A 17,085-nucleotide genomic window follows, 5' to 3' on the forward strand; every position below is an offset into this window, starting at 1 on the left:
GAGCACGCGAGGCTGCACATCCCGGGCGCACGCGAGGCTGCACATCCCGGGCACACGCGAGGCTGCACAGCGCCGGGAGCACGCGAGGCTGCACAGCGCCGGGCACACGCGAGGCTGCACAGCGCCAGGCGCAGCAGAGCTGGAAGCGGACCACACACACAGGCAGACTGAGCACTGTCTCAAGTCCAGCGGGTGCGAGGAGGATCTTACCGAGCACGCCGCCGCCTCCTCGTCATGGAGCGCGCCCATGTGATTTATCAAGCTCCGCTGGTGTTGAGCTTTCGGCGGAGTAACTTTGACCGGACTCGTCCAACCTGGAAACCAGAAGTGTATTCCCGCAGGTTAAAAACACAAGCGGCTTTTTTTTGTCTGTCATACATATTTTGTATTAAAGAATTAAACTAGATGGTGTTGATTGGGGATGGGTTATGTAATGAGTTTTCTGGATTGTTTTCGCAGTGAAAACAGAACAGTGCTGCAAATTTAATGCTAATACAATTATAATTTATGTAACAATTTATAATAATGTACATAATTATACTTATTAGAACTTACATGCTAGTATAATTATAATAGTAGACAATTATTTGGTATTTTAAATTTATTATTGGAAGAGACCTGTTGGGAACTATATCCCCGAGAGACTAGTAATATACAATATTTTATAAAAATATAAAATCGCCCTTCCAAAAGTACTCACTGTACCACTAGTGGAACCTGAAGAGTGTATAAAAATGAAAAACAGTGTTTCTGATTTTGGGGTGCCTATGACAAGTGGAAAACTGGGGCTTATAAGTGAACACTTTCAAGGTGGTGTGGCAGGCACCATATTAGCGGAGCCCCACGTTCTGGGGGGGGGGGTGGGGAGCGGCAAAGAGCTATCTCATCCAACCAGACGGTCAGGAGTTAGGAACATCTTCCTGAAGGTGACAGCTGATCTAATCTTGACAACTGAACGGTACATAAATTTCAAAAGGGGAAGTGGAGCAAGGCAAGTCATCCAGGCAGGGAACTCGCACGTGGGACAGCAGCTCAGCTCTTGGGCAGTGTGGCCACGTTCAGAAAAGATAAACCTTAGCGTTGGCCAGATCGTGACATGGTAAGCAAAGAGTGGCGGAGAACGAAGTAGAGAATGAGAGCATGGGCTGCGCAGGAAGGCCCCGGATGGCGGCACGCACGGGCTGCCCTGGAGGGTTATATCCACTAATGGTAATTTGGGGAAATTACTGCAGGGTGCACGAGCGTCCACATAGGCAAGGACAGGGGCATTAGTCTAGCAGTGTCCACACTCTTTCCAGTCCTATGGGGAAAGGAAGAGCTTTTGATTTTGCTCTCAGCTTTCTGGATGTGCTCCACAAATCAGTTCAACTTAGAAAATTGTAAATTTGGAAATGAGTTGGATAGCACATTCACAATAAAAGCACGGGAAAGACTGGTTACAAGAGATGCTGAGGGCGGCACGAGTGGTCCGCATTTCTCTGTGGATCCTACCTAGCAGATTCTACATGTTTTTTTGTGCAAATGCCAGTGACCAGTGTGAGTTATCTGACCCTTCTGAGCCTCACTTCCCTCACCTTTAATGAATGCTGTCAGGGATGAAAGCTAGAACCGAAGACCACAAGGGAATGGCATGCACACCGTTAAGCGTTCACCATGTTTTTTCATTAACAATTACTAGCTCTGGTATTGCTATTTATAGTGTCAATATAGTCATGTCTTCTCATAAAGAAGAGATAGTTCAGTCAATGTCTGACTCAGAAACTCAAGATAGGATCTGCACAGAGGACTGGCAAAAGGAGGATAGGAGGCAAGTGGATGAGGGATGGTGCTCGCACCCACGAGGTCCGGGAGAGATGAGAAGGCTGCATTATATCTTTGTGGATACTGGAGATAGAGGATGCCCCTGTGGGAAGGAAGTGGTGGCCTCCAAAAGCAGTTTGTTCCCTGGCTACAGTGAATGAGGAAATGGGTGTCTCAGGCCCAAAGAACTGAATTCTGTGACAAGCTGAAGGACCTTGGGAGTGCATTTTCCCCCAGAGCCTTTAGGTGACTGCCATGGTTCCACCCAGCATCTGCTGGCATTAGGGCGCAGCTGGAAGGCAGAGGTGTGGCTCCCCTGCCCGACTTCTGTCCTCTCCCCCCAAATGTGCACTAACTAATGCTCAAGCCATTAAGCTTATTGTAGTAGCCAGAAAAACTAATGCAGATGCAGAAATGAGAGCCAAACGAACAAAGGTAGAACTGAGTCCCGCATTGGAAAACCATGTGGATAACTGCTATTCGTGACACATTACAGAAAAGGAAATCCTCTATGTGTTCATCATGCAAAAACCACAGGCAAGACCTGGCGGTGTCCATCTTATTTGCAGCTATTCAATTAATTGCTCTGAAGAAGAAGAAGAAAAGAAGGAAAGTGATCTTTAATTGTTGGTCAATGGAGAAAAAAGAAACTAAATAATGAATGACAGTCATGTCCTCAGAATAATCACATTCAGGTCAAAGTATGATGTCCTTGCCCACAGCCAGAAGCAGTGTCTGCTGCTGCAAACTACCTCAAACTCAGGGCAGGTTTCAGTGGCTGAGAACAGCTGCTTATTATCCTTCAGGTGCCAGGCCACACTATCAGGAAGTGAGTTCTGACTTCCAAGCTCACCCAGGGGAGACACAGGGTTGGCTCACATAGGCAGCATCCACTCTCTAGCAAGGGGCATCCCATGTTCTCGACACTGCTTTTGTGGAAACAAACTTGGAACCCTACTGGATAAACCCGAAAGAAAGACAGAGCTGGGAGTTTGGCTTACCGCTGACACAGAGAGCCTCCTCAAGTTCAGTACAGAGTGAGCAAGTGAGAAATCTCAGATTTTGGCTGACTCTTAGGATCAACAGAGTTGATTTATCCAAGTGTCCAGAGCCTCCACTTCTTTGGAGCAACACAACCACCCCCCTACCTTAACAGGCCTTGAACTCTGCTGGTCTGGAGCAGTGAGGTTTCACAGGGGAGAATGAGAGGCATTTTCCACTGGTAGAAGTCATAGCTCATGCCATGTGTGACATGGGACAAGCAGAATAAATTCACATCAGTCAACTTTACCTGGAGATAAAAGGAACTGTACAGTCTCTGGCCCATGTGCTATTTATCAGGCCATGTCAGGAAGACTACAACACATTGCTGCTTTGTCTAATGCACAAATGTCTACAAAGATGGTACAATAAAAACTCAGGTAAAACGTACTATGGAAGGGAGGCAGATAAATTCTCAGGAAAATTGTTTTAAAAGAAGGAGCTAGAATTTTCCTGACAGATAGTTCAAAATAATTGCCATGAAGAGTCTCACCAAGGTCAAGAGAATCAGAACTGAAGGGACAGAGATAGTAACACAAGATCAGCAGGTGATCTCAACACATCATTTTCAATAACAGACACAGAACTGAGACAGAAAATCAACCAGGTATGAGAGCAGTTAAATGACATGTAGACCAACTAGGTCCAAGAGACATGTATAGAACATTCTATCCAACAGCAGCAGAATATAAATTCTTGGAAAGGATACAGAGCAAATTCTGCAGAAAATATCATGTATTAGATCATACAACAGGTCTTAACAACTTTAAAACTGGACTCATGCCTGGACTCTTTTGTGATTACAGTGGAATAAAGCTGGAAACCAACAGAAGGAAAAATGGGAAAATTCACCAGTAAGTAGAAATTAGTGTTGAAGACTTTTTCTTTATGGCAAAGAAAAAAATCAGAATACCTTGCTACAGAATAAAAGTAAAAAACAATGTATCAAAACTCACAGGAGGTAGCAAAAGCAGAACTGAGAGGGAAGTTCACAGTAGTAAATATTTACAGTGAAATAGAAGATGCCAGATAAACTGAAACTTATACCTCAAGGATCTAGAGAAAGAAGAAAACAATACAGAAGTTAGAATAAGGAAGGAAATAAAGATTAGAGGATATACAAAGAAAAACAGAACATAGAAACACAATAGAGATAGATCAATAAATATAAGGGCTGGCTCTTTGAAAACACCATCAGAATTGATGAGTATTTGGACAGAGATGGATGAAAATGAATCAAATAACTAAAACCAGAAGTGAAAGAGAAGCCATGACAACTGACTTTGCAGAAACAAAAAGGGTTGAAGAGTAGTGTAAGTAACTGAGCGACGCCAAGTTGGGTATACTAGGTGAAACGGACAAATTACTAGAAACACAACTTACCAAAACTAAATCAGAAAGAAGCAGAAACTATGAACTAACCTAGAACTCCCTCAGGAGAGTGAACCAACAATAAAGACAGAAGATGAAATAAAAAACCCTCACAACCAGTCCACGAGTGGACAGTTTCACTAAAGAGTTCTACCAAACACTGAAAGATTTAACACCAATTTCTCTCAGACTCTTCCAGAGAAAATTGAAGAGGTATTTCAGACTTATTTGTGAGGCCAGCATTACTCTAAAAACAGAAAAAGACACAGGAAAAAATTTCCAAGTATTCCTGATGAATATGGATGCAAAAATCCTACACAAAATACTAGTGGAGTTTAATAGTACTACCACGACTAAAGAATGCAGAGGGTTGGACTTGTTACTCTTGCTAGGATATCAGATGATGTGGTCCCATGGAAAAGAGTACAGCGATGCTTAAAATTGCACATTTTCTCCTTTACTTTCTCGCCTAAGTCAGGGTTCCAAAGAGGAGTTCAGATGGCAGGGCAGCCTCTCACATGAGCGCAAGCCAGGTGCCCTCGGCTGCACCTGGCCTCTGCGTTTGCACATTTAGATATTTTCTTTTCTCACTCCAGGCCATCAAACACAATTTTGCACAGGAAGTGTTCTGCAGGGCTTCCCTCTGGAAGACTGTCTCAGTGCATGAGCCCAGGCCTGTGGCTGTGCACTGGAGGGCTCAAGGGAATTAAGGTTCTGGAGGTTTCAGTAAAGGGTCAGCAATTCTGCGTCCAGGGCTGGGGTGCTGCTTACGCAGGGACCGCTTGCTCCTCTTTAACTCCTCTTCCTCCTGGCTCTATACAATTACTTTCACCTACTTTCTGAATTCATTTGAGCCCTTGTAGTCTCGTAACCATCAGAAGATTTTTTTCAAGGGACAGATACAGAGGAGAAGGTTTGATACAGGTACCAAAGTGATCCATAAACCCTCATGCAGTAAAAGCTAAGTCTGTATGTTTATGATATTTCAGTATATGTGCAGTGGATGTGAGCACTATATGTCCATAATAATACGCTACATATACTGTGGTGGTCACTTAACCTAACAAATCATCTTTTAAGTTCAATTTTGTTTTGCAAGTAGGCTTATTTTATCACTCTGTCTATATTTTTCATAAAATGGGTAATAAAATATAAAAATACCTTATCATTGTATGCTAATTTTACTGCAAAAATTCTGTTTTCTTTTTTGAGACAGTGACTTGCTATACAATCCAGGCTGGCCTTGAGCCCCCTATGAAGCCCAGGCTGGCCCCAAACTCATGGTGATCTTCCTGCCTCAGCCTCCCGAGTTCTGGCATTACAGGCATGCACCACTATGCCAGGCAAGTTATTCTAATTTTGGTAGCCATGGCTTCCTCCCACACTGGAGTGTTTAAGACACATAAAGTCCAAGTCGCCTTACTTGCCTCCAAGTCTTGCTCTGATGGAACTGTCTGGGACTTTCCTGGAGTTCCATCTCCTGTCCTGCTGCAGTTCTTGGGACAGGATTGTCTGCCGTTTCACTGTTGACTGAAACCCCGTGTCTGGTCTGGGAACTCTGAGCTGAGGCTTCACGTCGGTGCAGCCCACCAGCGTGGGGATGGCTCTGCCAGTGCCGGGCTTCAGGTCAGCATCACCCGCGGGACTCACGAACCGTGAGCAGGGATCTTCTAAGGGCACATCATCCCGCAGGGGAAATAACGCATAGCGTGGGCCGAACGGAGGTGGGTAAGGGTAGTGCAAGTGGTAGGCAGGCAGGACAGAAGGCGGGTACGGGTGAAACTGGAGAAAAGCAGGGCTGCCTTTCCTCTCAAATCTGCCGTAGTCGTGTCTGTCCTCAAAGCCTTTCACAAAAGGCATGTTCATTCTTCTCAAGAGATCGCAGTAGTGTGGGTAATCAATATTCTCAACAGTCTTTTTTCCTGAATAGATGAACTTCTCAGGGATACTGATCTTTCCAGGTTTGTACTGAGCTCCCAAATCCATGGCCTTTCTTTTTGTAATTTCTGAGGTTGGTAAACTGGGCTCTCCTGTTGGGTTTTTTCTTTTTAACTAAAAATTCCTGAATTTCTAATAACTGAAGATTACAGCTGAAGTAGCATAAAATATTGATTCATCTTTCTAAATTTTGTAAAGAAGTATTTTTTAGGGTAAAGGTTTTTCTCCATCAAAGGCAGCTTGGGCAGTAATAGACCAGACAAAGGAAAGCAGATCGCTTGTTGCTTGGCAACAGCTAGAACTCTAATGCCCAGAACAAAATATGGATGTCATAATGCCCTAAGGGAAAACAGAAACTAATCTTTGCAGTAACAATTTCAATATGTTTTTGTCTCTAATATTCCAGAGAACCGACATTTATTTTAAAAATTTTCATAAATTGATATCTCATGGGTTAAATGGTGTTCAATTAAGGAGTACTGAGCAATTGATCTAGTGACAATATACTCTCGAACAATAACTACGTAATTATGATGAAGTATTTAGCTGATATATAACATTTCTCACTTAAGTGTTGTTTAAATGCATTGCAAAACATGTATTATACTAAAATTAGGTTGATGTATCTAATTTTTAATTAAGGCAATTCAAAAATTATGGTCAAATGCAAGGCTCATTTGCATGTTTTGAATTATTATTATTTTAACGCTACTGTGATATCCAGAATAAGAATAATGACCATTTAAAAATTACTTCAGGAAACTACAGAAATTTATCAATTACTAGCCCACATTAAAAGAAACTACGGAAATTTATCAATTACTAACCCACATTAAAAGATCTCATCTCACTGGCCAGTATAGTTCACTTAAAACTTATTTGTCAATAAACAATTTTATTTACCTAAAGATAGCTACCAAAGTGATCGCAAACTTTGGAATATGGGGATCAAAGCTCACATCACCCTTAATGAAGAGAATGTGCAAGACATGCACCATTCCACAGATACATACAAGGGAAGCCAACTGTACGACAGCAAGAGCTGAAGATGTGATGAAGTAAGCATGCCTGTGTCCCAGCTAAAGTCACTTTAATTTAGCAATGCATTGCTAACACTACGGGAGGGAGTGTCACACGGCTAGGCTGATTTTGAAATCCCTGTCCACGTACCATATTCAAAACACATGTAATGTATCCAGGGAGTGTCTGACTCTGTTCATAATCAATTATTTCATGAGAAGGTGGCAACCCATTTCTCGTTAGGCACTGTCTTTAATGGCTCCAACTTCCATGATGAATGTGTACCTGCTGTACATGATTTACATCTATCACAGATGTCACTATTACACCCCCCAGGAGAAAGGGACAGAGGCATTACTCTTTTCCCAATTTCTCTATAACATTTTCTCTCTATAAATGTTTCTTTGGCTGACTGGGGCCTTTCTATGTATGCATTTATTTTTCTTTTTTCCTAATTTAGGCAATGAGAGATGATTTTCCAGGAAGGGTGCTGCATGCAATCCATTTCCTCAATGGTCCTGTCGTCCCTTCATCCTTTGAGTTTCTCCTCGAGCCTAAAGGATCACCTTTAATCGCCACAAGGTGTGCACTGCAGCCGTCTTCAGGCAAGCACCAACCACGAACACACTAGTTCCTGATATTCCTAGATCCAGGCAAACTCTGAGGTTTGTGCATCACCCATAAATTCTGTGTGTTGCTTGGAGTTGGCACCCCAAGTCCATGTGTATGCAACCAGTTTGGATACATGCCTGTAACCAAACACTCTGGAGGCTGAGGCAGGAGGATAGCAAGTTCAAACACAGCCCAGACAACTTAAGTGATTTAGCGAAGGCTTAACTCAAAACTAAAATAAAAATTAAAAAAGTAAGAAATAAATAAATAAATGGGCTAGAGATGTAACTCTAGGTTCAATCCTTGGTTTTAGAACTGAAGTGTAAGGAAAAAAAATCTTCCTTCAGTACCTAAATGTCATTCAGAGGTAAAGGCATAAGCTCTGGGGCCCTGGGTTCCTCCCCCGGGTGCAGTTTCTATGGTGAGTTGTTTGTACTCTACATGGTTCCCTGCGAAGCAAAGTGTTCGGTGTGAAGTGCCCCTTAACATGCTGCGCCGGGTAGGAGAGCCCCGGCCTCCCTGCCTGTGGGAGTCAGGTCCACGCGCCAGCGCCCTCACAGTCTGGCTCCCGGCGGAAGTGCCAGCGCATCCGGCGGAAGTGCCAGCGCGTCCGGCGGAAGTGCCAGCGCGCACGTCGGAATGCTCTTCCGGTTGGCGCCCTCCGACTTCCGGTGGCGGGTGGGCACGCGCGGCGTAACGACCTTCTTTTCCGAGCGTAGTCAGGCGGCTGCGACGTGGGATGGAGGCCTCGGCCCCCCGCCGGGCGTGGCGGGGCTGGCGGCGGCGGGCCCCGGCCTCGGGCTGCCCACTGTCCCGGGCCACCATCCTCCTCTTCTCTGCCTTCCTGGTGCAGGCTCCCTCCTCAGGTGAGGAGCTGCCTGCTGGGCAACTGAGCGCCTGCTGACAACTATTTCCCGTGTCAAGGGCTTTGGGTTCCTGCAAGGAAGCGCTACGTCCTCTAATACCTGGCGTGCAAAGCTGGAAAACTGATCATGAACACAGAACAGATCGTGCAGGCAACCCCAGATGGAGTTTTTAATTTAATGCACTTAGTAAATTCCCCAGTTAAATTCGTGGGCCCGTGGTCTGTATTTCAGTGGGTTCTATAAGGATGTAGTGAGGATTTCACAATTGAGTATGCTTCCCATTGCTTTAAAATATCCGTGATAGTGAAGCTCCATCTATTGGTTTTCTGTGTAAAATGCAGGATCCATTTGGAGTTTAAAGTTTGACAACCGAAGGACTGAAATATTTATGATATGAACAATATCTAAAGAAAGAAGGGCGCTTCAGGCCAACTATTGTTTAACTAGAAGGTTTTTTTCTGCTTTATGACTCCTCCAAGAATATAAATGTAGAAGAAATGCGGCAGTATCCATAGGTGGAGAGAGAATAAAAATGCAGAGGTTGTGGGTTATGCAGTGTGCCAAAGTCCAGGCAGGCAGAATCCAAAGCTTATTCTAGGCAAATAGCCAGGCACCTTTAGTTGCCCTGTCAGAAAAAAATGGTTTTGAATATGGTTCACTATCTTGTACCTAGGTGGGACAGAATGATTTTGTTTTGAAAGTTTGGTGGTTTGTTTTTTTTTTTGATCCATTAATAAGAGTAGATCTCTGAGATTATGAGAAGTGTGCAAACAGCCAGTAGGTTGACATGGAAACTATGACTGTTTTTTTTCCCCCCCCTTGGTACTGGGGATTCCTGCACTTGCCAGGCAAGTGCTTATTCTACTGAGCTATCTCCCCAGCCCAGTTGCTTTTTTTTTTTTTGCGGTACCAGGGTATGACTGGTAAAGACAAGATACTTATATGACACCTTGTAGTGTGTGCAGTATTCCCCTCAGCTCTTCCAAAGATTCTGTAGGAACTACTGGAAATAAGGAAAATGCAGCTCCTAGTGTTTGAAGTGATTTCCCTAATTATTTGTTTTTAAACTCAGGTGGTCTGGCTTCTAACATCATGTCCTTTCCTTGGTACTTTCCTTTTGTGGTGCTAAGGTTTATGTATGATGCTTACAGTATTGCGTGTTTACAGAGCCCCTTTCCACATGTGCTGTCCCTACTGTCTGCCTATCACACCTGCTCCTTCCACTAGGAGTGAAGGATATCAGGATGTATAATTATGATTGAAGATACAGTGCTGGATGTTGGTGCTCATAAATGCACAAACATTGATGCTTTCATCAATGGAATCTATAATCTAGTGAAGGATTTATGTATGTGTATAAATACATTCCAAAGTATTATGAGTGTTATAAGTGAGGTATGGGTGACATACTATGTTAGATAAAAAAAATATGGATAAACAGGAGGTTGGGGGTATTTGTAATTTCAGTCTTGAAGGTAAGGAGCTTGCATTTGAAAGTATTCTATGGTGCTATACTAAAGGGCTCAGGTGAGACATGCTAGGGAGAAACAGCAGGTAAATGAGATCCATTAGGCTGTGCGAAGGGGAGGAATTTGGAAACTCGAAATCAGATGTTAGAGCAGATTGAACTATGGTCTTTCCCCCTTGAGGGAAGATCCAATATACTATGATGCTATAGCATTTTTAATATTTTGGAATATGTAGTGGTGCAAACTGCTAATTATGTATTTTACACAGATGGATATTTGGTTCTATTGCCAAGAGGTTTTCGCTTGACTCAGGATCCTGTGAAAATCGTAGGATCTTCGCATTTTCCAGGTATTCATGAATAGATCTTCAGGAATTTAAAGGAAGTTACTAGCATTCCCTGAACTTGTAACAGTCTTATCCAAATGATTGCTATTCTGGAGTTAGTCTAGCTCCATAATATCCTATTCTTTCTGAAGAAGTGAGATGTTTATATATTCAGATTCATTAAGCTCTAATTCTGTAATGCTATAACTGTTGAAGTACACAAAATAATTATTTCTAAAAATTATAGATGCCATCTATATTTGCTTGTTATTATATGACTAGTTCTATCATTAAATATGAACAGATTAATTGTGCTAAAACATTTTTCCAATAAGATCTTCATACCATAAAGCTTTTCGATGTATAAGATTTTGTAATAATCATATGAGATGCAAGTGAAACTACTTTTGCATTTATAGAGCTAAAAATTTACCACAAAATTCATCCTTTAATGTATATAATTAATTTTTTTGTGTGTTGACATGTTTGGACAGCTGTCACCATCTTGTAATTTCCATCACCCTCAAAAGAAACACTGTAGTCACCGACTGATCCTTCTTCAGCCCCTGAAATCTATTAATCTATTTCCTTTTTGTTTACATTTATCTGTTCTGGGAATACGTGAAATCATGCACGGTGTGGTGTTTTGAATCTGGGTCCTTTTACTTGGTTTAATGTTTTGAATTTCATTCATGCCCTAGAATATATATGAACTTCTTTCCCCTTTATGGCTGAGTATCTTCTGTTGTATGTGAATTTATATTTTCACCTTTTTGGTTGTAGAGTAGAATTACTAGCTGAGGTGTTAATTAGATGTTTAGCATTTTGAGGAAGTGCAAGGCCATTTTTCAAAGTGCATAAACTAATTTTCTTTGATATCGTCAATAAGTGGGGCTTCAGATGCCCCTACGTCTTCTTCACTACTTGTTATTTTCATCTTCTTTTATTTTTAAAATTTATTTTATTTATTTGGTTTTTTTTGGTGGAACTGGGAATTGAACTCAGGCCCTTGCGCTTGCTGGAAAACACTTATTCCACTGAGCCATCTCCCTGGCCCCTTTTCATTTTTTTTTTCTTTTAATTTATAGTGTGAGGCTGGGGCTGTAACTCACGGGCAAGCATGAGGTCCTGAGTTTGGTTCCAGGTACCAAAACTTAAAAAAAAAATTACATTGTGCATGAAATGGTGTCTAATTGGGTTTTGATGTGTGCTTTTGTAATGACTCGTGACTCCTCATGTGTATTGTGGCTATGTGGGTATTGTATTTGTGAAAATACCTGTTGAAGTCCTTTGCCTCTTTCTTTCTTTCTTTCTTTCTTTCTTTCTTTCTTTCTTTCTTTCTTTCTTTCTTTTTTTCTTTCTTTTTCTTTGTATTTAGTACAGGGTCTACAGTGTCTCACTACACGGATTGGACACATAGTGATCCTCCTGTTTTCAGCCTCCCAAGAGCTGGGATTACAGGCGCATGCCAGCACATCCAGTCTCAGTCGATGTCTCAGCACACCCTGGGGGCCAGGCCTGCACACCCACAGCAGATTGAACCCCAGTCCTTGTGTCTTCCTAAGCAGATGCTTTAATCTGCTGAGCTACCTGGCCGGTCCTGCTTTGCCTATTTTTAATTGGCTTTTGTTGTTGTTCTTGAGTTGCTAAGTTGTGTATATATTTTGGCTAGTGGATTTTTATCACACAAATTATTTTCAAATGTTTTTTTCTATAATTAGATTGTTGTTTTGGCTGGCTTTCTTTATTTTATGGAAGGGTCTACAGGGTGTTCAGGGTCTCACTACTAGATCAGACTCATAGTGATCCTCCTGTTTACAGCCTCTCAAGAGCTGGGATTACAGGCGCACGCCACCACGCCCAGTCTCAGTTGCTGTCTCAGCATGCCCAGAGTGTGGCTGGCAGGGCAGGCCCGGGGATCGAAACCTCCGGCCCCTGTGCCTGCTTGCATATTTTGGCTTTCTTAGTCTACTTTTGAAATACACATTTTGAACTTTGATAAAGTCTATAATGTCTATTTTTTCTGGTGCTGCTTGTGTTGCAGTTAAGAGGTTATTTCATGATAGTCACAAAGCTTTATTCCTTCATTTTATGGTAAGTGTGGGGCTTTTTGATGAATGTGTTTCATATAGATGTTTTGATCGATTTTGATGATCTTCGTTATGATACAAGATAGAGGCAAAGTGCTTTCTCAGCATATGATTGTCCAGTTGTCCTAGCATTCTCTGTTGAAGAGTCTATTTTAGTTTTTGTTGCATTGTCTTGGAAACTTAGTAAAATAGTCACAGTTGTGTGACTTTATTATGGGTGTTGCATTTTATTTTGTTCACTGGTGTTTCTGTCCTGATGTCAGTGCCTTGCTGTCTTGGTGACTTTGCTTTACAATAAGCTTTGGGATGGTTCAGTGTAAGATGCTCCCCTTGGTGTCATGATGCTCTTTGTTCGCTGTGGGCATCTGCAAATAATCGGCACTGAGGCGACATCTAGGTGCAAATCTCTTTAATCTTACTGCATTTAGAGTACTTTGAGGTTCTGGGATTTGTGGTTACATTTTCATCTGTTTTGCGAAGTTTTTCTCATTATTTCTTCAAACATTCTGTGTCCGTCACTGTCCTTTCTGGGGCCGGCATCGTACGTGTGCCAGTAGGTGACGACGGCCCTCGGGTCTCTGAGTCTGCTCATTGATCTTCCGTCTTTCATTTCTTTCTGTCTCTCAGACAAGAGTAATCAAAAATGGCTTATCTTTGAATTCACTGATAGCTTCTACCTGTTCAACATGGCCGTGATATCTTCTACCGAAGTTTTCATTTTAGCTAGTGTATTTTGCACAGGTTTTTGGGCTCATTTTTACATTTTTAGGTCCTTGTTGGTATTTTCCATTTGAAGAGAAGCCTTATAATCTTGGGTACATTATTCATAGTCTTCTTGGCTCATATTCCTAATAGCCAACTTCATGTTTTTATCCAGTAAGCCCGAGATTTGATCTTTGTTGGGGCCAGTTTCAATTCCCTTTTCTTTTTCATAGGATCATAATTTCTTTTTTTGAATGCTGTATTTTTAAGTTGAAAACCTGACATTTTAAATTACCCAGCGTATCAACTCTGTAAGTGTAATTGCTCGTTCTTAGAATATGATGCTGATTTTGTTTGTCCCTTCCATGAAGTAATTTTATAAATTATGTAGTCTTTAACATGTGTGGCCCCGCCAGCCACTGTGCCGTCTACTTAGGCTGATGCCGGGATGGAAGTGTCGTCCCCACGAGGCACCGCTTAGCCCATCGGACTCTGCCGACGTCTGTGTGCCCGCGCTGAGCCTTCCTTTTGTTTTAGCCAGGCTGCTGGTGCCTTTCCCTGACCGTTTACTTTAGGCTCTGCAGAGCCCGGGTTCGTTCAGATATGGGGCCGCAGGACCTCCTAGTGTTTTCCAAGCACACACACTCTCCTGGCCACTTTCAGGATCCCTTGAATATAGGTGGCTGCCTATTTTTTAGTATTTTGTCAGAACTTTTCAAGGTTCTTGTGGCTGTGTCATGCTTTAGCCTTTTCTCTTGTGGGCTTTGGTTAACTTACTGTTTTCTCTTCCTATTACTGACTGTAACAGGGCTTCACAAAGAGTAAGGCAGCTTTGCAAATGAGATCTTAAAAAACAAAACAAAACAAAAAAATCCCCTCATGCTGGGTATGGTGTCACATGGCTGTAATGCAGCAATCAGGAGGCTGAGGCCAGATGGTTGCCATGAGTTTAAGGCCAGTCTGAGTGACACCCTTTCTCAAAAATAAACCCAAATCCCCAGAACACCTGCTGGACGGGTCTAATGAATTCTGTTATGTGCGAAGGAGGTTTGGAAGGCTCTGCCCCCTGGTTGCCCCACCCCTGCCCAATGACACACTGCTGGTTCCATTTTTATGTCACAGGGTGGCCTTTAGGGTGATTGCAAGGCTTGGGGTCTGGGCGATTGCTGGTGTGAGGACCTGTGCACCCCGAGTGCTGCTGGGTCTGTTATGAAGGCTATTTATCCTTTATTGCTGCTGTAGAAAAGCGCCATAGGCTAGGCATGGTGATACATGCCTGTGATCCCAGCGCCTGGGAGGCTGAGGCAGTGGGACTGACACACTCAAGGGCAGCCTGGGCCCCATAGTGAGTTCAAGGCCAGCCTGGACGACATAGCAGGGTCCTGTCTCAACAAACAAACAAACAGCTCCACAGACAGGATGGCTGAAACAGCAGAAATGGCTCTGAATCTTCTCACAGTTATCACGGCTGGAAGATATTGGCAGAGCTGGCTTCTTTGAGGTTGTAAAGGAAGGATCCAGCAATGACTAGGTAAAATAGCTTAACCGATTCATCTGCTCTAGGAAAGCATCCTATTGCTGCCCAGCATCCAGTTAGAATACTCAACCAAAAAGTCACCTCAGTTAGATGAAGATTTGTTAATGTGCAATTTTGATTTACGCCAACAACAAATGATAGAGAAAACTTCAAAGTCTATGCAGAAGTTTGTGTGTGTGTGTGTGTGTGTGTGTGTGTGTGTGTAAGTATGTATTTGTACATTTGTATATGTTCAGTAAGAATCTTGTGTTGTAGTAAAGGTTTTGAATGTTTAAAAAGAATAAAATACGTTATGATAGGTAAACATTCCCTATAATGAGTGTGATCATTACGTATATCACAAATATACCAATACAATTAAATTTTAAAATTTTGAGGCAATTTCTGTAAAGTTAATGAAAATTTTGATTCTGAAAAATAATTTTTCTTGAAAATTTTTTGTTTTATTGGATCACAAAAATCTTTACATATGGTGAATCACTGAACAGTTGGCATGTGATCTCTAAGAAGTTGGAGGCTTTTCTAAAAAACTTGCTTACGAGTAAACTCAAAACTATTTGCTAGGGCTGGCCAAATAGCTCAGCGCACTACAGCGCCTGCAAGCAGGCACAGGGGCTGGGAGTTTGATCCCCGGGCCTGCCGTGCCTGCCCCACCCCGGGGGCATGCTTAGATAGCAATTGGGACTGGGTGTGGTGGCACACGCCTATAATCCCAGCTCTTGGGAGGCTGTAAACAGGTGGATCACTATGAGTCCGACCCTGGTCACCCTGTAGACCCTTCCCTAAAATACAAAAACAAAACGAAACAAAGAAACAACAAAAACCCTATTTTCTGTACACTGTATTCTCTTTGATTCCTAAAGCATTCCAGTTTTGCTTATCATCGTTCTTGTACGTCTTAGAATGGGACTTTTTTTTTCCCCAGGAACTGGAGATTGAGATTGAATTTGGGACGCTGCACTTGCCGCGCAGGCACTGATGCTGCTGAGCTACAGCCCCCTCCCATAGTTCTTTACATTTTAAAGCATAATGGGCCAAGATGCTTAGCATTTATAATCAAAGCAATTTGGCTTTTTAGTCCCTTTCTTATTTTATTCAGCATATTGTGTCACCTTCTGTGAATGTTATTCCTCTCATCCAGACAATTTTCTCTAAGCTTTGTCTACACTAAGCAGATGAAGCCTAGATATAGAAGTACGTTCCTATTACCTTGGCAGTCTGTAACTGAAATGATACCCTGGGAATAAAGTCAGTGTACCTGAGTGCTGAATAAGAAGAACCAACACATTTTGTTCAAGGTGACGATACACATGTTCACACCCACACACATACACATGTGCACACAGACAGGCAAATAAAACACAATGTATATTTTTCTTTTGTATTTTAGGGACGGGTCTACAGGGTGTTCAGGGTCTCACTGCTAGATCGGACTCGCAATGATCTGCCTGTTCACAGCCTCCCAAGAGCTGGGATTACAGGCACGCGCCACCACGCCCCGTCTCCACAGTGTATGTTTTTAACACTAGTTACATCCATGCAATGTGAATTAGATCTTATCAAGTTAACATAATATTAATTCAAACAAATTGTGTAAGAGAATGTAATCTAAACTGTGCAGAGATAAGCTTCTGCTGGAGGAGGACAGCCCCAAATGTCACTGCACCACTGTCACATTGCATTTCAGTGCACGTCTACGTCATGCTCCACCAGCGGAGTCCACACGTGCTGTGTGCAGACCAGCAGCTTCGCAACGCTGAGCTCATAGACCCATCCTTCCAGTGGCACGGGCCAAAGGGAAAAGTTGTTTCAGGTAGGATTTTGTTTCACTTATCATAAGGAAATAGATATGTCTTTTTAAAAAATGTATTTGGTACAGGATTTCACTACACAGCTCGGACTCATAGTGGTCCTCCTGCTTTCAACCTCCCAGTGCTGGGATTATAGGCATGTACTCCCATGCCCGGTCTCAGTGGCTGACTCAGTGGGCCCAGGGGGAGGGCCTGTGTGACATGTGGTGATGGGGATCAAGCCCTGGTGCCTGCACTTGCCTAAGCAGGTGCTTAGTCCACTGAGCTGTCTCACAGGCCCTGGAAATAGATATGTTTTTTTTTTATTTTTTATTTATTTTTTTATTTTTCAACAAATAATACACTGCATATATTCTTCTTAGTGGTTAATTGCTGTACAACATGCGGACTTGTGATCCTATTTACAAACACCATTAGAACAAATCATTCCATTCATTAACAGAATGTAACTATATATCTATCCCAACCACTTTGAATACACAGATACAAAATGGACATTCATC

The 17,085-nt window shown here is 42.5% G+C and overlaps 2 protein-coding genes across 2 annotated transcripts in view; one reads left to right on the forward strand and one right to left on the reverse strand.

The window, feature by feature from the left end:
• The window catches only part of Spata48 (spermatogenesis associated 48), a 41,809-nt gene extending 35,611 nt beyond the window's left edge, over positions 1 to 6,198 (reverse strand). Inside the window, exons 1-2 of the mRNA XM_004630527.1 lie at positions 5,640 to 6,198; positions 211 to 314 (exon numbers count right to left, since the gene is read on the reverse strand). Of these exons, the coding sequence (XP_004630584.1) occupies positions 211 to 314; positions 5,640 to 6,198 (663 nt within the window). The remainder of the gene's footprint in view (positions 1 to 210; positions 315 to 5,639) is intronic.
• Positions 6,199 to 8,476: 2,278 nt separating this feature from the next.
• The window catches only part of Zpbp (zona pellucida binding protein), a 51,737-nt gene continuing 43,128 nt past the window's right edge, over positions 8,477 to 17,085 (forward strand). The window contains exons 1-3 of the mRNA XM_004630347.2: positions 8,477 to 8,648; positions 10,386 to 10,466; positions 16,459 to 16,584. Coding sequence (XP_004630404.1) covers positions 8,522 to 8,648; positions 10,386 to 10,466; positions 16,459 to 16,584 — 334 coding nt within the window. The 5' untranslated portion in view covers positions 8,477 to 8,521. The remainder of the gene's footprint in view (positions 8,649 to 10,385; positions 10,467 to 16,458; positions 16,585 to 17,085) is intronic.

The sequence above is a fragment of the Octodon degus genome, unplaced genomic scaffold, assembly GCF_000260255.1.
Source record: "Octodon degus isolate 3935 unplaced genomic scaffold, OctDeg1.0 scaffold00035, whole genome shotgun sequence".
NCBI lineage: Eukaryota > Metazoa > Chordata > Mammalia > Rodentia > Octodontidae > Octodon > Octodon degus.